At 36.2% G+C, this 24,416-nt stretch overlaps 5 protein-coding genes across 7 annotated transcripts; 4 read left to right on the forward strand and 1 right to left on the reverse strand.

The window, feature by feature from the left end:
* Positions 1 to 765: 765 nt before the first annotated feature.
* Positions 766 to 6,899, forward strand: LOC125205299 (phosphoinositide phosphatase SAC2-like). Of its 3 annotated transcripts, none has more exons than XM_048104139.2 (17): positions 766 to 977; positions 1,044 to 1,261; positions 1,709 to 1,913; positions 2,019 to 2,184; positions 2,784 to 3,006; positions 3,221 to 3,297; positions 3,501 to 3,685; positions 3,762 to 3,859; positions 3,976 to 4,109; positions 4,215 to 4,310; positions 4,507 to 4,879; positions 5,040 to 5,161; positions 5,252 to 5,365; positions 5,593 to 5,781; positions 5,903 to 6,079; positions 6,195 to 6,288; positions 6,388 to 6,899. In XM_048104139.2, exons 2-17 carry the CDS (start codon positions 1,148 to 1,150, stop codon positions 6,505 to 6,507), a joined length of 2,487 nt encoding a protein of 828 aa, XP_047960096.1. In that variant the 5' UTR covers positions 766 to 977; positions 1,044 to 1,147; the 3' UTR covers positions 6,508 to 6,899. The 3 variants fall into 3 exon arrangements, with proteins under 3 accessions (XP_047960096.1, XP_047960097.1, XP_047960095.1); XM_048104140.2 differs by having other exon boundaries at positions 1,048 to 1,261; XM_048104138.2 differs by having other exon boundaries at positions 766 to 1,261.
* A 321-nt stretch (positions 6,900 to 7,220) lies between these two features.
* Positions 7,221 to 13,111, forward strand: EDA25 (CCAAT-binding factor). Its single transcript, XM_048105053.2, has 16 exons — positions 7,221 to 8,101; positions 8,521 to 8,593; positions 8,867 to 8,986; positions 9,128 to 9,203; positions 9,374 to 9,442; positions 9,531 to 9,611; positions 9,723 to 9,794; positions 9,902 to 9,994; positions 10,095 to 10,235; positions 10,421 to 10,504; positions 10,599 to 10,742; positions 10,870 to 10,959; positions 11,121 to 11,203; positions 11,294 to 11,650; positions 11,741 to 11,963; positions 12,048 to 13,111. Exons 1-16 carry the CDS (start codon positions 7,285 to 7,287, stop codon positions 12,747 to 12,749), a joined length of 3,225 nt encoding a protein of 1,074 aa, XP_047961010.1. The 5' UTR covers positions 7,221 to 7,284; the 3' UTR covers positions 12,750 to 13,111.
* A 687-nt stretch (positions 13,112 to 13,798) lies between these two features.
* LOC125207139 (HSP20-like chaperones superfamily protein) lies at positions 13,799 to 14,841 on the reverse strand. The gene is made up of 2 exons (XM_048106359.2): positions 14,513 to 14,841; positions 13,799 to 14,278 (listed from the first exon to the last, which is right to left on the reverse strand). Exons 1-2 carry the CDS (start codon positions 14,708 to 14,710, stop codon positions 14,021 to 14,023), a joined length of 456 nt encoding a protein of 151 aa, XP_047962316.1. The 5' UTR covers positions 14,711 to 14,841; the 3' UTR covers positions 13,799 to 14,020.
* A 1,478-nt stretch (positions 14,842 to 16,319) lies between these two features.
* LOC125207138 (putative complex I intermediate-associated protein 30) lies at positions 16,320 to 18,961 on the forward strand. Its single transcript, XM_048106356.2, has 8 exons — positions 16,320 to 16,465; positions 16,559 to 16,635; positions 17,125 to 17,238; positions 17,519 to 17,575; positions 17,713 to 17,804; positions 18,050 to 18,130; positions 18,285 to 18,383; positions 18,598 to 18,961. The coding sequence occupies exons 2-8, from the start codon at positions 16,584 to 16,586 to the stop codon at positions 18,787 to 18,789; spliced, it is 687 nt and encodes a 228-aa protein (XP_047962313.1). The 5' UTR covers positions 16,320 to 16,465; positions 16,559 to 16,583; the 3' UTR covers positions 18,790 to 18,961.
* A 1,431-nt stretch (positions 18,962 to 20,392) lies between these two features.
* On the forward strand, positions 20,393 to 23,223 carry LOC125203949 (uncharacterized). Its single transcript, XM_048102476.2, has 5 exons — positions 20,393 to 20,770; positions 21,402 to 21,495; positions 21,921 to 21,994; positions 22,581 to 22,637; positions 22,823 to 23,223. The coding sequence occupies exons 1-5, from the start codon at positions 20,666 to 20,668 to the stop codon at positions 23,063 to 23,065; spliced, it is 573 nt and encodes a 190-aa protein (XP_047958433.1). The 5' UTR covers positions 20,393 to 20,665; the 3' UTR covers positions 23,066 to 23,223.
* Positions 23,224 to 24,416: the final 1,193 nt, after the last annotated feature.

Raw genomic sequence — 24,416 nt, forward strand, 5'->3', positions numbered from 1 at the left:
AAAAACTTTTGGCGAAACTTAGAAGAGTTACACAAAGCATAACATATATATAGTCAATGAACATTATGCGTGTAAGTAAAGACGATCACAAGTCTAAAAATGATTTTTCATAATATCGTCTTAAAATAAATAAACAACACTCAAATTCTAAAACGACACTCAATTTTATGTTTTTCTTCATTTTTAAATCAAAAGAATATGCTTGGGACATTTAAATCCTTTTTCAATGAATAAAAAATTTCACATACTATAATAATAATGTCTCAATATTAATAGAAATACTCCTTTTTATCCTAATGAACTGATGGGAAAATAATGTAATTGGATCAAATTTTGTATTGTTCCGCAATTAAAAGTTTTGTTTGAAAAATATCGACAATATTCATAATTATTACACGACAAAAAATCAGCTCGACATGTATAAATTTGTGGTTTTTTTAATCAAACTTCATGGCTACGAACTAAAATTTGATCAAATTTATTTTCAGCCGCAGCAGCGTGAACAATATTGAATTTTATGATTTTTAGAACCAAAATTTACCTAAAATTCAGAAACGTTAACAATTTTTTGTCAAACGTTTTATTTCCATTTAATAAGTCAAATAGTATGTGTTTGAGTCATATGTTTATTTAATCAATATAGATAGGATGTGAATAATTAAATTGACAAAATGCTTCATGAAATAAGCTGGATAATTATATTTTGAAAACGAAGACAGCCAATAATTACACAGCTACAGATTAAATGCATAAAAATAGAAAATTATTAGTAGTATATTCCTTATTCTCTCTTCACGCCAATTTTTTGTGGACGCAGTCGCCGGAGCTTTGCTTCTAAATCTTCTCTCTCGATCTGCGCCTTATTTCAACCCCAGCCTTCTCAATCTGCAGCCTCGCTCGCGTATTCTCTGTTGTTTCCGATTTTTTTGAAAAATTTTAGCTGAAAATCGAGTCTCATTGTAGTTTGATAGTTGCTGGTGAGTAATAGAGTTGTAATTTGGATTTCGGATGCGTGTTTTTGTAAGCTGAGTTGTTTGATGAAGGTAGGGTTTGTGGAGCGGAGTTGACTTGCAGCTTTTGCTTGGGGAATTTGTATGCGATAGTTGGATTTGCGAAGCCCGAGCTCGAGGCTCGGGGAATTGGAAGCATGACTTTGGAGAATGAAGCGAAGGCTCCTTTGAATGTGGAGGCGAGGTTTGATGACGTTAGCGGCGGCGGCGGTGGCAAGTTTCAGAAATTCATGCTCTATGAAACTCGCTCGGTATAAATATCTGATCTCGTTGCTGTTTGCTTGTTTGGAAGTGAATTATTGTTGTTGTGATGATATCTTCTGCTATATGTGGTTTGAATTTGGGGAGTAAGTTGCTGTGTTTTGATTGGTGCGTTAAGTTTGTGGATTGTGTATTTGCTTTAATCGTAAGGGACAGAACTGTTATTGACGTTGGCATCTGATTTCAATCCATTGAAACGTGATCGTGATTCCTGTAAGCTGCTAGAGCTTGCTATTAATTTGGCTTGATTTTATATTTTGCTCTTTTTATGCATCATTGTAAATCGTATTCACTTTCGGAGTTCTATAGTAAAGGCATTTACATTCTTTCTGTTTTGGAGTTGGTTGTATGAACATATATGACTGAATTGATGACATGAGTCTATGTTTGTCCTCTGCTTACACAATCAGCTAACTCATTTTCTCTTGCTGCTCTAGAACTTCTATATGTTTGGATTTGAGAGAAGGAAAAAGTACTGGAAAGTCTTGAAGATAAGCAGATCAGATCAAACCGAGCTTACTGTTGTTGAAGATTCGACACTGTACTCTCAGGATGAACAATCCGAGCTTCTGCAAAGAATTGCTGATGGAAACAAGTCTACGGGCGGGCTAAAATTTGTCACCACATGCTATGGAATTGTTGGTATGTTATCTTTGTTATTACCACTCAACAAGTTGGTTGTGTGAATCGGTTAAAAAAGGATATATTTTTCATCTGACTTTCTTGTGGTTCTTCTCGTGGTTACAGGATTCATAAAATTTTTGGGACCTTATTACATGATCATTATCACTAAAAGAAAGAAGATTGGCACAATTTGTGGTCATGCAGTATATTCCGTTGCCAAGAGCGAGATGATCCCAGTACCTTATTGTTCTGCCAACTCAAATATGGCTTATTCTAAAAGCGAGAACAGGTCTTTTGCCAATTCATATGTAAAAAGTTGCTATGTTTCGAGAGGACAAAACTATAAGATTGAATATGCGTGTTATGTTTATGTCGCTTGTTATTTATTGTTAATTGTTAATGTAGTTGTTGTTAAGCTATTTAATGCTTTACCTTTATTATATTATTATATTATATTATATTGAAGTGTCTTCTGCCGGATCTACATTTTCGAGGCGATCTCATTAATATATCATCAATGCACCCTTCTCTACAGGCTGTCGTACGATGCTAATTGTTTACGGCAGTATAGCATTTGGGTGTTATTTTTTTTCTATAATTGATAGTCCTTTTAGAGATCATCTTAAGCACAGTTCTTAGTGTATCTGCCGTAGTTAAATTGTTCTTAGTGCCCGTTGCCAGTTTTTCCCAGTTAATGTGCAGGACAATCCACATTGGTGTTGTGGTATTAATTTAACTTGTTGAATGACGAAGGTATCATCAGAGTTCAGGGGGACATTTCTTGCCTTTAGTTTTTTATGTTTTTAAGAATTGTTCTCTTATATCTTACTTTTGAAATGGACTTCTATTGACTTGTTTTGTCGTGCCTTCTCTTTTGTTGATAAATAGATACAAGAAGCTCTTACGCAATGTGGATCTCACCAAGGACTTCTTTTTTAGCTACTCCTACCATGTTATGCTTAGTCTTCAAAGGAATCTAAGCAAGCATGAAACAGGATTATCCCTCTATGAGACAATGTTCGTCTGGAATGAATTCTTAACTCGTGGTATTCGAAATCAGCTGAGGAATTCTGTTTGGACAGTAGCATTGGTTTATGGATTCTTTAAACAGGTAATTATATTCATAAGAAGTCAGCCCATCGTTTCTGTTGTCCTCATTTGTTATAGGGATGCTGCTCTTATGATTTAGTTGTTCTGATCTCTATGATATAAGCAGTTTATGTTTTGTGAAATTCATGTTTTATTGAATACTCACTATCTCTTATATTTGAGTATCTTCATATTTTATTATCATGACTTGATTTTTAACTTTGAATCTTTAACAGGTTAAGCTCTCAGTATCTGGCCACGATTTCAGTTTAATTCTTATTGCTAGACGATCGCGTCACTATGCTGGCACCAGGTCCTTAAAATTCTAGCCTCATTAATTAGTTTTTGTTTCTTCTATGATTGTTAATAAAAATTATTTCTTTTGCTATGTCCATGATCTCAATCCATTTTTCTATAATACAAGTTTGATTTTTCCATAATGCATTGTGAATTAGGTCTGTATTCAACTACGTGAATATTTTGTAATAAAATCCAGTCCTTGTGTCTCTGATGCAGATACTTAAAACGTGGGGTTAATGAAAAGGGTCGTGTAGCAAATGATGTTGAGACCGAACAAATAGTGCTTGAGGATGTGGTTGGAAGACCAAGACAAATATCTTCTGTTGTGCAAAATCGGGGTTCAATACCACTCTTTTGGTCACAAGAAACTTCTAGATTGAATATTAAACCAGACATCATATGTATGGCGATTATTTAAAATAATTTATCCACACTTCAGTGCTTTTTAGACACTATTCTAACCATACCTTTGTGCAGTATCGAAGAAGGATGATGCATATCAAGCCACTAAGCTTCATTTTGAGAATCTAGCTAAGAGATATGGCAATCCTATCATTATTCTAAACTTGATTAAGGTAAACTTTAGCATTGGCTGTTGGGCCAATACTGCTAAAGTGGCAGAATCACCATCTACATTCTCCAGATAGTTACTGTGTCACATTTCTTTAAAACTCCATTTTTCAATTCCCAGACTCGTGAGAAGAAGCCACGGGAGTCTATTCTGCGTGCAGAGTTTGCTCATGCTATCGAAGTCATCAATAAAGATCTCGCGCATGAAAATCGCTTGAAGTTCCTTCATTGGGATTTGAGTAAACACTCTAGAAAGTATATATTCAAATTTCTTTCCTTCCCTTCCCTTTGCTTTTTTTTTTCCTGTTTACTTTCACTCTTGAATATTGTAACCTTAAGATCTCTCTGTCTGCTCTACAGCAAAGCGGCATGTGTGCTGGCATATTTAGTCAAAGTAGCAGCTAACGCGTTGGACTTAACTGGCTTCTTCTATTGTGAATTACCTCCAGTATCAAGGTGAGGGATTTGATTAATTACTGATATTGTGGCAAGCCAACTGTTAAATGCATTTTACTAGATAGATAGTTAGTTTTACCTAAATTTCTGGGTCACTATGTTTGTTGTGTACTAATATTACTTCTGTTGTAAGTTAGTTATGATTATAATCCTTCTTTCTGTTACACGATATGATAACCGATCGACTCTTCTGCAGCCAACTCCCCTGCAGTAGTGATTGCAATGATGATTGCCCCGATGAAGACCTTTTCCTTATGAATGAAGATGGGCATGATATGAATGCTGAAGATGGAATTGGCTCTGATGTGAATGATTGTCATGTTGTAAAGTCGCCCTTGTTTCAGAAAGGGGTATTAAGAACAAATTGCATAGATTGTTTGGACCGGACAAATGTTGCCCAATACGTGTATGGGCTTGTTGCTCTTGGTCATCAGTTGCATGCATTAGGGTATATCAATAGTCCTAGTATTGGTTTAGACTCCTCTTTGGCAGATGATTTAATGAAGATTTATGAAGCTATGGGCGACACTCTTGCTCTACAGTATGGTGGATCTGCAGCACACAATAAGGTATATTTTGACCATGAGAGGTTTTATAAATTTCGTTACTCTGCAACACCTTAAACCCAATTCTCATCTTGTTTTTTCTTGCTGAGATAAACATCGTAAACTTCAATAATCCGCTCTTCTTTCTTCTTCTTGATGACCTAATATGTGCTACAATGAACAGATCTTCTCGGAGAGAAGAGGTCAGTGGAAAGCAGCAACACAGTCCCAAGAGTTTTTGAGAACTCTTCAGCGTTTTTACAGTAATGCGTACATGGATGCTGAGAAACAAGACGCCATAAATGTGTAAGCCAATTGGTCCTGCCTTAAGCATATCATTTTAGGTTCCGATGTGATTAATATTTTATTATACACGCTTAATTTTTTTTTGAGCAGGTTCTTAGGTCATTTTCAGCCACAGCAGGGTAAACCGGCTCTTTGGGAGCTTGATTCTGATCAACATTACAGTATTGGAAAGCGTGGCTCTGAATTTGCAGCAGAAAATGCTAGGTATTTACAAAACATACCTGCACCTACCATGTTACCACTCATGTCAGATACACAATATGCGAATTATACATTTTGTTCATACTATGATTATGGGTTTATTTAAAAAGCAAACAAAACTTTTTTAGCCCTGAATACTTGTCGCTAGAAATCTGTTTGTAATTGGGAACACTGCAAGTATTTTGCTGTTGTGCTTTGCGTTGCGTTGCTAATGCCAAATGAGTTTGCAGGTCAATGATCAAAAGATCGTTTTCTGATGGGAACATTCTCTGTGACAACTCAGCCAATGTTGAGGAGAAAGTCCTTCAGATGAATAGTTCTCAAAGGCCATTAGCTATGGAGGTTCAAGACTGTGGCGTGTGTCTTTCAGAATCGACTCCAGAATTTTCAACTTGTGAAACTGCTATAACTTATTCCCGGTATGAGTTTTTACATTTGCAGAAGTAAATGGCGCATTGCACACATAAAACCTTTTCTAGGTCCAAGTTAAATCTTGTATTGGTTGCACGATGTCTTGACATCATTGGCTTCAATTTTTAGGTATACTCCCTCGATGTCACGTAAACAGCTGTTCCTTGATGCGCAACAAGAGCAGGCTCTTGAAAACGAGAGTACATACTTTGTTGACCGCAGAGATCTAATCAACTGTTCAAACTTTCTTGATGTGGATTGCCTATCTTCATCCGGGAACTCCTGTGAAGAGGAAACTTATGAAAGGTAAACCATTATTTCCCAGAAACCAGAAATCTGAGGTTCATGTTGACGATCTTCTTCTTCAACATGGATTGTGCAAATTGCTTGTTCGTTGCTAACTGTACCTTCCTCATTACAGATCATTGCTAATTGCTTCCCCAAACGTTGGAATGTCTTCGGGTGAAATTAAAATGGAATCAACCCCATGCCATCAATCTGGATCAAGCTTGAAGGTCAGTTTACTTTCAACACACTTTTCAATCTACAGCCTAAATTCGGATATAGTTGTGTCTTAAACACGAAGTTCAGTCACCTCATCTATGTGCTTACAGGGAAAGGAACTGGTCAGCGGAAACCTCGAATGTGGCTCTGCCAGCAGCTCAGTCGACCTCACCGGATTCTCTGACAGTTTCGTGCATTGGGTCATCAACGGCAACGTGCTCTTTCCTTAAGACATTCGTTCATCCCCAAAAACAGGCAGTAACATTGGCGCCATAATTTGACTTGATGAATCCATCCAAAGGATGTGAATAGAGAAATAAATGGTGGAAAAAAACTTAGCAATAAAAATGGATGGAGAAATTTTGGTACAGAGATATATTCTGAAAATTGTACATTTGCAACCAACTAATTTTACTGGTGTAGTAAATTATTCATTTCTTGAGGAGAAAGTACAGATAGTTTGAACACTACAATCCTTTTTTCTTTTCTCTCTTTTTTTAGCCTTGGATTTGTAAATAGTAAGTTTACTTTTCATCTGTCGTTGGGAATTCTGTATTTTATCTTCTGTGTACATACGTTGTTATCAATTTATTTCATCATTGTATGCACCCTTTTTGTTTTTTGTTTTGTTTGTATAATTTATTAGTGTTAAATTTTGATTGATGCATGGTTTTAAATGGAATTGATCCAATGATCCAAGATTGAATTTTTGTCGATGTATTTTTGAAATTAATTGTTCTAAAGTTGAATTCGAGATTATTTGAAATTGAATTGACTCAAGATTAAATCGATTTAATATTATTTGATTTGAAGTGATTAAGATTAATTTCGATTTATGAGTAAACCAACACATAAAATGGAACGTGGGCTTCTTCAATCGGTCCATTCAAATTTCTACAACTACAAATCAGCCTTCCCTAAACGACGTCGTAAAAAGGTCCAAAACCCTTGGGCCTTAAAACCCTCTTCTTCTTCGCTGCAGCTTCACTACTCCAATCCACCCGAAAATGGTCGCCGTGAAAAAGAACAAACCCCCAAGGGACGCCGCCGTCGACCTCAACTCCGACGTAGCCGCCTTCGCCTCCACCCTCGGATTTTCCTCCTCCGCCCCCTCCTCCGGCTTCAACGACTCTGATTTCCGCAAAACCGGCTCCTTCAAAGCCGCCTCTCAATCGCCAAAATCCGCAGCCAAAAGCCCTAAAGCGAACCCCAAGCAGCATCCTAAGCCAGCTCAAAACCAGAAGCGCGATTTCAGGAACAGCAATTCGCAGGAAAAACATGTTAACAGTAAGTTCGGCAATCCTAAACCGAACCCCAAGCAATATCCCAAACCAGCTCAGAACCAGAAGCGCGATTTCAGGAGCAATAATTCACAGGGAAATCATGCCGGTGGTAGGTTCAACAATCCTAGACCAGTTCAAAACGAGAAGGTCGATTTCATGAGCAGTAATTTGCCGGAGGAGAATGCTGTTGATAGTAAGTTTAAGAATCTCCCGAAGCTTCCGCTGGTGAAATCGAGCTTGGCGGGAGTGTGGCACAGCGACTTGGCGGAGCTGGAGGAGAAATTGATCGGGAATGATAAGAAAATCGAGTTCAAGGATGCGGAGGAGTGGAAGGGATTGGTGGAGAAGAAGAGGGAATTGGGGGAGCGATTATTGGCTCAGTACGCCCAGGAATATATGACGTCGCGAGGACAACATGGAGATATTAAGATGCTTTTTGCAACACAGAGGTCAGGGACGGCCGCTGATAAGGTTTCCGCGCTGTCTGTTTTGATTGGGGATAATGCAGTTGCCAATCTGAGGGCAGTTGACACTCTTTTGGGTAATGAGCTTATTAGTGAATTATTTTTAGCTTTTTTTCTTCTGAGTTACAACCTACACACATCTTACTTATGCACATTGGTTGATCTGGTTTTAGTTCTTGGGATATTGCTATGTTTGGACTCAAGATGGTTTTTGTGTTCTTTGATGATTTATGTTTTGGGTTGTCAAGCTATATAAGTCACATCGATCACGGCTTCATCTTGGCCAATTTGAGCTGAATAGCTCCAAGAGTGATGCTAGCGCGAGAAAGACAAGTTGTCGTAGCAATCTGGGATTAGTTGACTTCAGCTATGTTGGGGAATGCTAGAGAGTAGATGTGTTGTGAAGTGAAAGTATTGATAGCCTAAATTGAAATTTTATCTATTTAGAGTCTCTAGCTGCTTTATAAGCTAACATTGTGAGAATTGTAATATGCAGGAATGGTGACTTCAAAAGTTGGGAAACGACATGCATTCACAGCCTTTGAAGCACTGAAAGAAATGTTTCTTATGTGAGTTCTCCTAGTTTCTTTGTTCCCCTTACTTGTTCGACAGAATAAATTTTCCAGTTTATTTCTGGTCAAGTGGATGTTGCTGAAAATCACAATAAATAGTTGTGCAAAAACTAGCCTCTTCCAGTTTCCTTACTTGTATGCTGTCTTCTATATATGCTAAACTAACTTATTTTGTGACTTAACATAACAAGTGAGTTTGTCAGTGTTGATTGGTTATGGCTGCATTCCAGTTTTGAAGGGAAACTGATCTTGGTTAAATTCCTTTTTCAGTCTGTTACCTGATCGGAAACTGAAAACACTCTCTCAGAAGCCTCTAAATCACCTCTCCGATACCAAAGATGGTTATTCTCTGTTACTCTTTTGGTATTGGGAGCAATCTTTGAAGGAGAGGTATCTCTTGTTACATTTTTTCTCATTTTTAGATTCTAGCTGATTTTGTCACTTTTTAAATATGATAGTTTCGTGCAATATGATAAGATTGAGTATAGAATCACTGTCCATCGAACATGATGGATATTGTTTAATTTGCAGGTATGAACAATTTGTTTCCGCTCTTCAGGAAGCTTCCCTGGATGTGATAGTTAGGCTCAAAAGCATGGCACTAAAGGTAAGTGGATCACCTTTGCTTGTGTGGCGCAGTCTATCCTTTTTCTTGCAAATCAGTTAATGACTGGTAATTTTACAATATGAAACAGAGCCAGTGGATTATGTGGTGTAACTGGTTCATATAAGAAAGAAACAGAAGCACTTGTATTCATGTTTGATCCAATGTTTCAGATTATATATACGTTGCTGAAGAACAAATCAGAACAAGAGCGCAAATTGCTATCTGCACTGGTCAATAAGGTACTTCTAGAATCAATTTTTGTAAATAGTATGGTGGACAAATTAACAATCAACGACTATGTTATTCTAATTCTTGATTCCCTGGCAGCTTGGAGATCCTGAAAACAAAGTTGCGTCAAATGCTGATTATCACTTGGCGAATCTTTTATCTGAGCATCCAAATATGAAGGTGGTTTTTCATATTTGCACCTTATGCTAATATTTTGGATTACATGGTTCATGCCTTCCCCATCATACTTATGCAAGAAGAAATTGAAGAAATCAAAATTTGTTTTTACAGGCAGTGGTAATAGATGAAGTGGACACTTTCCTTTTTCGACCTCGTCTTGGATTACGCTCCAAGTACCATGCTGTATGGTTTTAGTTAGATTTCCTCATTATTTTCCTGTTTTAAACTCAACTGATTTTTTTTTATCTGGTTAAGAGTATATTGAACCTCATTCTTCTGTGGATGAACAGGTGAACTTCTTGACTCAAATTCGTTTGAGTCACAAAGGGGATGGGCCTAAAGCAGCAAAGCGGTTGATTGATATATATTTTGCCCTTTTCAAGGTGGGATCTGGAGTTTTAATACTTACCCTTCTATACAGTCCAATTTGTATGCTCTCTTTGATCCTGTGAAGGAGTTTAATTACATCTTTTACTTCTTTAGCTTTTGATATCAGAGGCTTCAACAGCACAATCAGAGGAGAAGGACAAAAAAAATTCAAGTTCTTCGAAAGAGGGCAAATCAAAAGCCTTATCAGAGTCACATATTGAAATGGATTCACGGTTATTATCGGCTCTATTAACGGTCAGTAAAAATGGTCTCTCCTTTTCTTTTCTTTTCTAGTAACATCATAAACGGGAAATATCTGATACCCTTTTTTTGCAATGCTGCTATTCATACTCAACCAAAACTACTTAATCTTGTTATATCCAGTATGATAAAGACTTCACAAATAGCTGATTTGAAAGCTACCCTTTCTTCTGATGCAGGGTGTTAATCGAGCTTTCCCATTTGTGTCAACTGATGAAGCTGATGATGTTATAGAGGTCCAGACGCCACTGTTGTTCCAGCTGGTAGGTCTTTTAATGCCAAGAATTCCCTGTAGTTATTGATATATGGTCTATATCGAAGATATCTTACACCGGGAAGTATGTGCTCTCTGACCAGGTTCATTCTAAGAATTTCAATGTGGGTGTCCAAGCACTCATGCTTCTTGACAAAATCTCATCCAAAAATCAAATTGTCAGTGACCGGTTTTATCGTGCCTTGTACTCAAAATTGCTGCTTCCAGCTGCAATGAATTCTTCCAAGGTCAATAAAATAATATTATCTACTATTTGAATGATTGCATTATTTAGTGCTTCTTCTGATTTGGTAAAAGACTATTTTTTCTTCCATTTAATGAGATGTTTAATCGTGTTTTATTCTACAATGGCAGGAAGAAATGTTTATTGCACTTCTATTGAGGGCAATGAAGAATGATGTTAATATAAAGCGTGTATGTGCATTCTCAAAGCGTCTGTTGCAGGTTTGTATTAAATCGATGCTTGCCAGCATTAAAATATGATATTATTATATTATTGCTGCTTAGGAACGTCTGCAGTCAGATTTTATTTGTCAGATACTGAAACTCTAGTACTTGGGGACAACAAAATATGTTATGCTTTATTAACAGCTTCTCTGTAACAGGTTGCCCTACAGCTGCCGCCTCAGTATGCTTGTGGATGTCTATTTTTGCTTTCTGAAGTTCTGAAAGCCCGTCCTCCTCTATGGTACATCGTTTTCTTCTACAAAATAACCTTCGTTATAGTAAAGGTGTACAGACTGTTGAAGGTTGAAACTGTAACTTATTTTATCTTTAGGAATATGGTGCTCCAGAATGAGGTTGTTGATGCTGATGATGATCTCGAGCATTTCGAAGATATTACTGAAAATGACGGCGATCAGGCAATTCCTGATAATAGCAACAAGAAGGGCCAAGTAGCTGAAACCAGTCACGCATCTGATGATGATAGCGAGGAATCACTTCTTGAAGGTGCAACCTCTGATTCCGATGAGGATGGCCAAAATGAAGCAGATGATTTATTCGGGGGAGGTGGTTTCAAAAAAGCTGTGAAATCGAAGTTGAAGTCGACTGGTGACCTTGAAGTGTGCAGTAATCAAGCTCCCACCCCACCACCCGGAGGTTACGACCCGCGGCACAGAGAACCTGCTTATTGGTAATTCTGGCTCTTGTAAATGTTTTATCAGCATATTCCGACGTATAATCCGTTCTTGTTTTGATGCTTGCTAACTCTCGTCGCCAACAGCAATGCAGATCGGGCCGCCTGGCGGGAGCTGACAGTTTTTGCTTCACACGGGCACCCTTCCGTTGCTGCAATGGCCAAAACTCTTCTCTCTGGAGTGAACATTGTGTACAATGGTAACCCCATCAGTGACCTCTCCCTTGGCGCATTCCTGGACAAGTTCATGGAGAAGAAGCCTAAGCAGAACACGTGGCATGGCGCCTCCGACATTGAACCTGCCAAGAAGGTTTGTTCGCATCCACATGTTCCCGATTTTGCTCAATCTCACTTAGCCGTGAGTGATCTTCAACTTCCGTCCATCTTCTTGCAGATTGACATGAACCATCAGCTGATAGGGCCAGAGATCCTGTCGTTGGCCGAGGCCGACGTGCCACCTGAGGATGTAGTTTTCCACAAGTTTTACATGAACAAAAAGGACTCCTCCAAGAAACTCAAGAAGAAGATGAAAAAGAAGAAGACAGCTGAGGACGAGGCTGCTGAGGAGATCTACGCCGTTGCCGGTGACGAGGACGAAAGCGACAACGAAGAGATCGAAAACGTGTTGGACGCTTCCAACCGCTCAGAGGCAGACAGCGATCATGACTATGACGATCTCGACAATGAAGACGATGAAGACTTGATAGCCGAGGGTAGCGACGGAGAAATCGACATCCCCACAGACGACGAAGTATCCGACGAAGGCGGAGCCAGTTTGGACGAGGACAGTGATGATGATGATATCATGGAAGGACAAGCAGAAGACGGCAGCGACTTCGACGAAGATGAGGCAGCGCTTGGCGAAGGCGGTTTTGGCGACGACAGCGACCTTGACGAGGGCTTCGAACAAGGGAAGAAGATGAAGACGAAGACGAAGACGAAGAAGCGGAAATCGAGTAAAGGTCCTGGAGCTTCCCCTTTCGCCAGCCTTGAAGAGTATGAACATTTGATGGAGGAAGAAAGTCTTGAACCGAATGCACCCAAAGAGAAGAAGCACAAGTCGAAGAAGGATAAAAAGAAGAGAAAACTATCTTAGTCGCAGCTCTGCTTGTGCAAGTTAATGCAGAACTCCGGCGACGGCGATTCTCCGATGTGTTCCGGAAGGATGCACGGTGCGGCCGTGCATACAGAAGCAGAAGCTTCTTCTGCCTATTTGAGAGATGGTTAGTAAATTTTGTCATAACTTCGGAAAATGTGCTCATTCCTGTTGTTTTAGTTATAAACCTATAAATCTTGTTTTAGGGGAATTTTGTTGGGACTCTATGCTTCTCCCCAATTTATGAAGATCAATCTTTTTATGTGCCAAAATTTTTGTTAGTTCGGCCACATTTTTTTGGACGGATTATAATTTGATTTAGAAATGCTACTTTAAATCAGTTACTACATGATTTGAATATTTATTTTATTTTGCTATCAATATTATTTAATACATATAATACATTTTGATAACTTCAAAATGATTATTGACATAATTAATTTTAGGGTTTTTGGCTTTTTAAATCAAAACTTTTCCCCGAATTCTGGTTTTTTCCATGAACTATGAGATTTGTTTTTAAAACCACGAACTTTCGTTTCGTTAGGATTTTCCCAACCGACCAGAATAGCATATTTTCAACCTGAATAGCATAATTCAAAATGTTAAAATTGTGTTTTGTTTATTCAAAAGTTGTCAGTTGTTATATAATAATTGTGACTGTATGTATTATTGTGCCAAATAAGATCCAATTAATCAATTTAGTGACAAATAGGATTAAAATTGACATGTAGACAACCCGGGTTTCGTCGTTGACCCGCCGGAGGAAAATCCTAACGAAATGAAAGTTCGTGGTTTTAAAAACAAATCTCATAGTTCATGGGAAAAACCGGAATTCGGAGAAAGGTTTTGGCAAAAAAACCCTTAATTTTATAAATTATTGTGAACATTAAAATTTTATACTATTATACAAATAAAATGAGTAAGGAGTACTTATCACTTTTTATTTTAATTTATATAGTAATAAGTATTGGAAAATTGAATACATAATTTTCTCATAAATTGAAATTTTTTGTTTGTATATTTCTCCAAAAACGTTAAAATCCAATATATAAAGAGAAATCGAATAATCATAAAATCGGAATGAGCAACAAACTAGAAATAAAAAAACAGAACTACAATTCACATTTAACGGTGGATTTACTACTTAATCCCGAAGCCTAAAACCGTAAATTCCCATAATCACACACAAAATACAAAATCACATTCTACATTTTAACCATAAACCCACACTTAAAACCATAAAACCCACACACAAAAGCTACAACGCCATCTCAAGAGATGGCGACCTCGATCGACTTCGATTTCGGCGGCGGCGGCAGCTTCTCCACCACCACCGTCAGCACTCCGTTCTCGCACTTCGCACTGATCGCCGACACGTTGCAGTTATCCGGCAGCCGGAATTTCCTCGTAAGCTTCTGCGGCGGCCTCCTCTCCAGCCGTATATACTTGCAACCCTCCTCCTCCCCTTCCTCCCTCTTCCTCTTCCCGTTGCTCTTTATCACCAGCGTGTTCTCCTCCTCCACCGTCACCTGCACCAATTCCGCACCAATTTCATAAATTTCGCATCAATTTCATAAATGCCTAATTTTTTTTTTCGTTTCAATCGACCAATTGAGCTGAATTTCTGGTGAATTTCATGAATTCCGCACCGATTTCATAAATTACTTCGGCTCAAGCGACCTAATTCGCATCAATTTCACAAATGCCTAATTATTTTTGGTTTCAATCGAGCAATTGAGCTGAATTTCTGGTGAATTTCGTACCTGAATGTCCGACTTCGATAGCCCGGGGACGTCCAAGTAGAAGACGTACTCCTTCGGCGTGTCGAGAATGTCGGCCGGGAAATTGGCTACGCCGCCGCGGCCGCCGCCGCCGTCGTGGCGCGAGGCGGAGTGCAGTAGCTTCTCGAGTGTCTCCGGGAAATTCAGCAGGTCGGTCATGGCTTCAACGACGGAGCTCATTCGGTATGCTCAACGAAGATTTTATGAAGATTTGGATGTGTTCGATGTAATGCCTGAACGAAATTGGGGTGATGATTGCTGCAGCTGAAGTGAGTGAGATTTTAAGCTGGAAGATTGAAATTTCCAGAATTGTTGAAGAAAAGTCTAGAAACGCCTGGAAATGCGACACCTGTTGGAATGTAAGCACGTTTTCTTACAGTATTTATCCACGAATTTAGTTATAAACTCTTGATTTTTCTGTATTATTAAACCATGACAATTGCGATAAATATAAATTTGTGTATTTAGTTATAAACTCTTGATTTTTCTGTATTATTAAACCATGAACAATTGCGATACATATAAATTTGTGTATTTATAATTTGAGTGAACTACGTAAATAGCATGTATCGTACCTGATCTTTCACTTTCACACAAAAGTAGTACCTGCTATTTAGTTTATATTATATCATTTTTAGTACTCTGTGATAAATATGACTCTGAGTAACAAACATGTGATTTTTTTAATAGAGGATATTTTTAGAAATTTCAAACATGTGATTTTTTTAATAGAGGATATTTTTAGAAATTTCAATTAAATAGTGCAAAATATGTGATTATTTTTTCCATTTTCTTATTTCTCTTTTTCTTCTTTAGTTTCTTCATCTTTCTTTTTTCTTCATTTTTTTAATATTTTATCTTCCTTTCTTTTTTTTCTCCCTAAGTTTATGTTTTTTCTTCCTTCTTTTTTCTATTCTCTTCTTTTTTTTCTTTCTTTTTAGTGTTTTATACAACATCTAATTGCATTCATAATATAAATAAAATACCTTATTAAATTAATTATTTAAAGTGATTAAATTAATTAGATATTTTTTATTAAATTATTTTATACTCAGTTTAAGGTTGAAACACATAATTAAAAACATTCAACATTTTATATCATTATGAATACAATTCACAACATAAATTTTTATGAAGGCTATATTGATTAGTTACTAATTTAATGTATAATAATAATAATATTATTATTATTAATATTATTATTATTATATAATATTTTGTGATTCATAATTTATATAATTATAGTACAATTATTTATTCATTACTATCAATTTTTAGTATTATAAGAATAACAATAACATCATTATAATAATTAAATATAATTATAACAATAATTATATTTAAATATATTTGAATGATATTAAGAATGAATTAATTATTAATTTATAACATTAAAATAATAATATTAATATTGATTAATAATAATAGTATTATAAAGAGTGAGGATAATGAGAATAGATATTATAATATCACTTTTGGTACTAATATTATGTATGTTCAAAATACCTTCTATGACATAAATGGAAAATATATTTGTTTAAAGGGTATTTTGGGAAGAAAATTGCATCAGATAAAAAAAATGTGATTTATAAGTATCAAAAATAATATAAAATAAAAATCAGGTACTATTTACGTGCGAAAGTGAAAAATCAGTTACTATGTAGTTCACTTATATAATTTTTTGGCAGTTGGTATACAAAATCAAAGCGTACAAAAGTTTGTAAATTTGAATGAAGTTTACTCTTTTTGATGTCTAAACAATAAAATTCGCAAAAATTTATAAAAGAAACGTGTTTTAATGAAGTTCACAGTAAACGGCGCCGTTTTATCCGATCCTCTCCACCATTTCATTTCCTCAGTCAAGCTAGAAACTACGCTTTGAAAATGTGTGAAGAAATCATCAAAACTTCTTCTTGCCTACGAGTTCGATTACAGGCAATTCTTTTTTTCTTCGGTTTTCGCAGCTCAGATCACTCAAATATATGTTATGCGTAAACTATGTGAAACTAAATTGATGTTCGATTTCAGAGTTCACCATAAATTAATCGAGAAGATGTCTAGGTTTCGTGGATTGTGGCAAGCTTCCGTTAATGCAACTAAAAGAGGTAAAATTTTCACTTGCCTTCTCTTCTTCATCAGCAACCGCGTTAGGCATTTCCCTTTTCTTTGAGGTGTGGTTTAGGTGAAGCTCCTCTTTTTGCCTAATTATTAGCATTGTAAAGCTGTTTGCTAAGCTGATTTAGGAACATGATGAATCTAATGTGAACTTGGCATGTGAATTCTTGTTGCTTTGAGGAGGATGTCAAATTATGCAGCTTTGAGTATTAATGAAAAACATATGCTTGGATCAATTTTTTTGTTTTATGTTAAGTTGTTGTGAGGAACTATGATTACTGTTAATACTTTGAAAAGAGAAATCTAGAAAACACAATCTTTGGTTGATTATGGGGTTTTTAAGGAGAAATAGGATAGAAAAAAGTTGAGAATTATGTTTAGGTGATATGTTGCTCGTACTCGTAATATTTGTTAGTATACGAAGAATTAATTTTAATCGCTAACCCCTTCCCCCTTTTGTGTTTGCCTTAATCGTGCAGCTCTTTTATGGAAACCTGAGGACTTGCTTCCTCCAAGTGAACGATACATATTTAAGTTTGACTCAAAAGAGGAGCTAAAGCGATGGCATTTGTACGCAGATTCTGAATTCAATGGTATCAGTATGAGAAATTTCAATGTTCATATAAAAAGTTGATAAATTCTTCCTTGTGTTCTACTTGGCTTTGTGTAACTTTAGCGTACATGTTGTGAGGCGATACCAGTTTCTCCAGAATACTCTATTAAAAATGATAGTTTTGTTGGCTCTGTCCGATCATAAATGTTCCAAGCAAGCACTGTTTATGAAAAGAATTTTGATGAAAATTGAAAAGGATAGAATATGAAGAAGGAAAATCGCAGATATCATTGTATAAACGACAAACATTACTTTTTCAGGTTTGTCATCAGCATCGTTGCAGATAAAAGAATCTACAAATGGATCAAGTGGTACTGGTTAGTAACATAACCCTTTTCTCATGTGATCGGCTCATCATAATTGTCACAGAAATAGTGTTATTTACTGTCTACTAATGAAAGCTACTTACGATTGCCTTCACAAAAGTCACTTTGTTGGTACTAAAACCTCACAGGTGTATTTTCTGGAAACCTTTCCTTGGATGTCAGTGAAGGTACTAAGTGGAATATAAGTAGAAGTGGATTCTGCGGAATGAGATCTAAGAAGGTAATGGTAAACTATACTCGAGAAATAGAGATCAATAGCATGTCTTCATATTCTCCTTTTCTAAAATGGTTCCTTTAACAAGTTTCACTCTTCGAGGGATTGGAATGGTAAGTATTCTGGCTGTATCTACGTTTTCACCAATGATTGTTATAGTGCAGAAGTTTGAATGAATAAGCTGTCCATAGAATTGTCCTTTGAGCGGATAAAGTTTTCTATACCACTAGCTTCATTCACTTGTTTTGCAGTTTGATGGCTTCATTGATCTGGATGGGTATGACACATTGGCTCTAAAAGTTAGAGGAGACGGGCGATGCTACATATCTACTGTGAGTAATTTGACCCTGTTATGAACTTTGGACACATCGAAGAAGATTTTCTTTTTTGATGCTTTAAGCGAGTTGAGTGCAATCGTATGCAGTTTTAACGATGCTTATATAACTGGGAACAAGCTAATCGAGGATAAATCTAACTTCGATGCAGATTTATACAGAGAATTGGGTGAATTCTCCGGGACAACAAGAAGATAACTCGTGGCAAGCGTTTGTTTATGTGCCTAAGGACAACTGGTACATTGCCAAGGCAAGCCTCTCTCTCTCTCTCTCTTGCGCGTACACACTTACAATGTGGCCATGGCAGTCATACGAGTGCCTACTATACAGATGATTAAAAGGGGGGCCATTGTCTTTTTCAATTTTCAGTATTGAAGACACGAAAGAGAAACATTTCCATTCTTGCGCACGAGCAAAAACTGAACTCTCTTACTAATCAAGAACTATGTTTTTCTATCTGCCAGATCCCCCTTGCTCGATACCTGCCAACATGGCGAGGCAATGTGATAGACGCAGAGCTCGAGATGAACCCATCTCGCGTTGTTGGAATGTCTCTCTCGCTGAATGCAGAAGGGGGAATCCCAGGCGCCATCTCTGGTCCAGGTGATTTTCGAGTCGAGATAGACTGGATCAAAGCTCTTAGAACATTGAGTTAGTTGATCCTCGTTGCTATAGAGTATAGACACAAATTCAATTTTGTTCGACATATTTTGAACCTCGACGGTCTACTACGTGTATATTGATGATGTCATTATACCCGCGTCGTTGCACGAAAAGCACATACTATATGTGATGAAACCTCAATAAATATGGTGCTGATCTGTTTCAGGCTTGTGTTTCTACACAGTTCTTTAACTATTGCTGTCAAATTTAATTGATTTGAAGAAAAGAGGACGGTGGGATTTGTTCTTTGTTGACGTGGACACAATTCCCCTCACAATCTTGTGATTCAGTTTGATATTTCCTTCTACTGTCTTTAACTGAAACCAAACAAGAAAAAGTATCTAATTTTTGTATTATGAGGCACGTGATTTGCAGCAAGTTTGCACCTGTTGGTCACGTGATCCCATAATTGGAATATGGACCACTCTACCTTCTAATTTCAGTCATAAACACAAAGTTGAAGACTTGAAGCCATACATCATAGATTTTTGTTGATACCAATTGCAAAAGTTGAGGTTGTGGTGCAAACATATAAAAGTGATATCTATTCTTCTATCTTCTAACTTGATATCAAAGATATTGACAATTATACAAGAGAAAAATGTGATAATGTTAGATATGCCCGCACACTGCGGATGATCTTCTGTGAGCCCACCTCTTTGTTGAATATCACCATCATGTAGTTGAGAGGCAATTTCCATGAGCCTAATAGTACAAGATTTTGTACTCTTATCGTTTTCAAATAAGTGTTATGTTTGAGGATGCGAGCACAACGAGCTCAAAGAGGAGGGGGGATGGTAGGAGAAGATGCGCACACCAAGAGGGTGCCCGTGTCGCAATGTAAATGATTGCCCATGAAGTGAAGGGCGAAAGCCGAAGGTGCTGGGACAGACAAGCTGATCACGAGAGGCGTGAAAAACGCATTGAATGATCGCTATTTTATCCCACGGATATCTATCTTCAATCCTCGAGGAAGTATGCATAGAGAATGTACAAAGACTCTTGATCCTACTTATTAAAGATAAACATGATTCATAAGATAAAAGTAACTAAATAATAAAAGGCTCCTAAATATCTTGCATGATCTATCTCCAATTCTTGATATCATAGCTATATTATTCTATCTATGTCACTACTTTTTATCCTTTCTATCTTGATTTGATCATGCTTTTCAAGGCCCTCTTTCAATTCCCCAAAGAAAGGCAACAGCCCCTATGGATAAAGCAAGAAGTTGAACTCATGGGAGCTTGAGCATCCCCAAACCAAATTAATTTCCTTTCCTACCCACAAAGTCAAAAACAAGCTAAGTGGCCAAGAATTCCCTGTTGTCTACGCCAATGAAAATCACAAAAACATGCATCAATCCAAGAAAACTTTAAAAAAAGGATTAAAAAAGCAAGAGAACCAAAAACAGTAAATGGAGAAGCTTCTGGAGACAGAAACTGAAAAAAATATCTAACCCAACATTCAATCCCAGCCGTTAAACCTTTCAACCTCACACTCCCTTATCTAACAAACCAACCACCCCACAAAATTCTTCAAAACTTGCCCCTTTTTTAAAGCATTTTATTTTCTTGGAATTATTCAGTATAAAAACACCCTGCACATTAATATGCTTTCTGGAAACTATTCGAGAGAGAGAGTTGTTTCTCTCTCTTCAACACTTGCAAATGGTTACGTCTTGTAGTGATCTTTTAGCATTTATTGAGAAGTAACAAATACGGAGTAGTATTATTTTAGTATGTGTACATGTACACTTTCTACTACATATGCAACACACGCATTTGCTGAAAAAAGGGTGTGTTGGGACAAGAAAAAGATCGGATTTTTATTATTTTTTTTGTAGAGTGATTGTGGAGTTTTGAGGCTATGGCTGGTGAAGAAGATAAGAGCTGTGATTATTATGCTGTTTTGGAGTTGAAGAAGGAATGCACATCAGCAGAGCTGAGGCATGCCTACAAGAAACTTGCTCTGGTTAGAATTACAGCATTTGACATATGATTGTTTGTTGTGTTTGTTTATAAGGAAATCAAACTGGAAATGATTGTGAATTTTTGTGTGAGTAAGGTTGTTGTGAGTTGCTTTGAACTGGTTCTTTTTTCCTGAGATAAAAATGTGATCTTTACTTCACTGAGAATTGTAGTAGCATTGGAAGTGCTGTTCATGAAGATCAAAATCACACACAGACACAGTGATAAACTTGAAAACATCTTAAATTTCTTGTGCATGATTGCTGTGATTGGTTTTAAACTGGTTTTTTTTTTATTCTGAGATAAAAATGTGATCTTTACTCAGAATCACACACACACACACTGAAAAACTTGAAAAACATTGCAAATATGTTGTGATTAACCTTGTTAGGAGTGGTTTTGAACTGGGCTTTTGCAGTTTTCTCGATGTTGAGATAAAAATGTGATCTTTCCTCAGTTTGCTGATAAAAATGTGATATTTCCTCTGTTTGATGATATAACTGTGATCTTTATTGATGACTATCTCTCTCACAGACACACATATACTAGAGAGAATATCTAGTTTGAAATGGTTTTTCTGTTAAAAATCATAGCTTTTGATCTGGAAAAGAGTTAATTTGATGTTTTTGTGACAGAAATGGCATCCGGATCGGTTCTCTGCTTCAGGGAATTCTAAGTATTTAGATGAGGCAAAGAAGAAATTTCAAGCTATTCAGCAAGCATATTCAGGTAAAAAAATGATTACATCATTATGTTCATTTTACTTTATAATTATTTAAATGATCATGATTAAAAGCTGTCAATTAGAACACAAAAATCTTGTTAGTTCATGGTAAACAGAGGTGGTTGGTGGGCCATCTTGATCAGAATTGATTGAGATATGTGATTTTTAATGCAGATGTTTGAATTCTTTGGCCTTGATTCTGGTTGCATTAGGAACACAAATTTTTTAGATCACCACTCATTTTTTGTGGATTCTCTTTTGTGTTAATGTGTTGGTGAGTAGTTTCTAGTCATTTTTTTTTATCCACAAACACAACTTGATCAATTATATTGCAACTTGCAAGTGTACTTTCTTATTTTGTCAAAAATTTTGAATTCTTGAACTTTCTTCAAGTGGACTTACTTATCATGTCATGCTGTTGCAAAAACAGTGCTTTCAGACACCAACAAGAGGTTTCTGTACGATGTCGGAGTGTACGACTGCAACGATGACGACGACAACGATGTAAGTTGCGTAATCGTTTAATTGCAACATTAAATTTAAAGACTGCGCTACGGTACTCAAACATGAGATCTTTGGCATATTAACTTTATCACCTTTTCTCTAGTGTAGTTGATTCACATATGACTAATGGTGGGATCAAGTTGTTTGAATAGATACAAATCAATGTTTCTAGTGTGTTATTTTAGTTTGGTGGCTATTGAGATGATGAGAATGTGGTCCCAATATCTCATAGTTGGAATTCTTTAATGAACCAACATGGATAGGGTCTCTAATTAAATTATTAGAGGATGATAATGGCCTTTAGATTATGTCTATTTTATTCAAGGAAAATTGTAAAAAAACTAACTATTAATCTCGTGACTTACATAATTATATCATAATTTTGCCATTTTTCCTCAATTGGTCCATAATCTTGAATTCGATAGAAATTATGTATGATGTGATAGACAGAAAATACTATGTGAACAAAACGTGAGGTTAGTTAAATAACGTCGTTTAATACAACTAGTCAACCACGTGAGTTTAATTTTATATAGCATATATTTGAATTGGTGTTCAATTCTTTTTGTTCTTTGATTTTATGTAGGGAATGGGTGAGTTCTTGAATGAGATGGCTACAATGATGAACCAAACCAAATCCAGTGTGAGTTCTTTTATCCTACAATATTTTTTATGTTTTTTTAATCTTAAATTTGACATTAGAACATGAAAATTGTTGCCCAAAAAGGGCCTAGTTTTAATTTTATTGTAGGAACAATTATGACCTAATAATGATCCATGGCTAAGTAGTGTGTTTTGATATTAAAGCAATGTTTTTGTATATGATAGGAAGGTGGGAATGAGACATTGGAAGAACTTCAAGAACTATTTGACGATCTCTTCGAGAGCGACATCAAAGCCTTCGTTAGCTCATCCCGGTCAGACAAACCCCCAACACGCTCCTCCTCATCGTCCTCGGCCTCAGGAAACGAGGCCTATGGCGTCTCCAACAAAAGGAGCTCGAACGAGATGAGGCCGGGGACGGTCGGAGAGAGTAGCCGGAAAAAAAATGCAAAGATTGGCCGGAGGTAGTTTGAGGCCTATGATTTTATTTTTATTAGTAGTACTTAACTTCCTTCTTGTGGAATTTAATCTCCCTTGTAACAAATTGTTTTTTCTAGTTAGTTGTTTTATTTCTTGTAAGTTGTAACCTCAAGTTTCTATATCTATGCAATGTCCATTTTTTGTTATTTTTTATTGCATAATTTTGAATTATAATTTTGTAATTTTGTCTGATACACCTCCAGCACTTCCACTGTATAATTGTATTTACTTTATTTTAATTTTTATTCTTCACTCTTTAAATTTACCTTTTTAAAGTTATGGCCTAAAAAGAAATATCTCAAATTCTCAATAAAATAATAGGATGGCGATGGAGATGGTAGTATGTGTTTATCATGATCTTGTGGTATCCACACATCATTTATATGCATAATTATGAGATGTGTAGTTGTTAATATGCATAAAAGTAAAAAATGTGGCGATTATAATATTTTATTGTATGTCACTATATCAAAATAAAATAGTGACAACAACTTCTAGTCTATTATGGTGTGCCAAAAGGTGCACATCAACTTGAAAATCCACTTTATGTATCAATATACAGAACATAAGCCAAGTTGGGAAATGGAGACCAGCCGTCAATTAATATCAACCTTTTCTATTCTATTCCATTCGAGTTATTCGCTCGGTCCCATAATAAAAGATATATTTTGTTATTTTGGTTAGTCTCACAATAAAAATCATATTTCACTTTTATCATTTATTCATAAATGATAAGTAGATTCTTCATTTCACCAACTTATTATACTCACATTTTATTATAAAACTAATATATATAAGTGAGACTTATATTCCACTGATTTATTCAACTCAATTTTCTTTATATTTCTTGAAACTTATGCCATAACCAAATAAGACTCCTATTGCGGGATGGAGGGAGTATTCAACAAAATTTAAAACAACAGTTGCTTTATTCTATATATAAATGCTTTTTTTCATAAATAAATACTCCCTCCGTCCTACGTTACTTGAGGCATTTCTTTTCGGCACGAGATTTAAGAAAGTTGTGTTTAATAAGTTAAATATAGTAAAGAAAAAGATAGAAGAGATAGCAAAGTAAAAGAAAGATTAAAGTATGTATGATTAGATGTTTTATTTTTAGCTAAAAATAGAAATGACTCAAATAAAGTTGAAACAATTCAAAATGGAATACGACTCAAGTAACTTGAGACGAAGAGAATATACGTGTATTGATATAATTGATAGAAGTAGCAATAATATTTGTGAAAAATTAGGTGCTACTGATTCACAGCGATTAAAAAATTGCATTTAAAACTAGTAGTATTAAGTTTTTTCAGTTACACAATTTATATAAATGATG

The sequence above is a fragment of the Salvia hispanica genome, chromosome 6, assembly GCF_029641045.1.
Source record: "Salvia hispanica isolate PSC_SH4W2 chromosome 6, Shi_PSC_v1, whole genome shotgun sequence".
Taxonomy (NCBI): Eukaryota; Viridiplantae; Streptophyta; class Magnoliopsida; order Lamiales; family Lamiaceae; genus Salvia; species Salvia hispanica.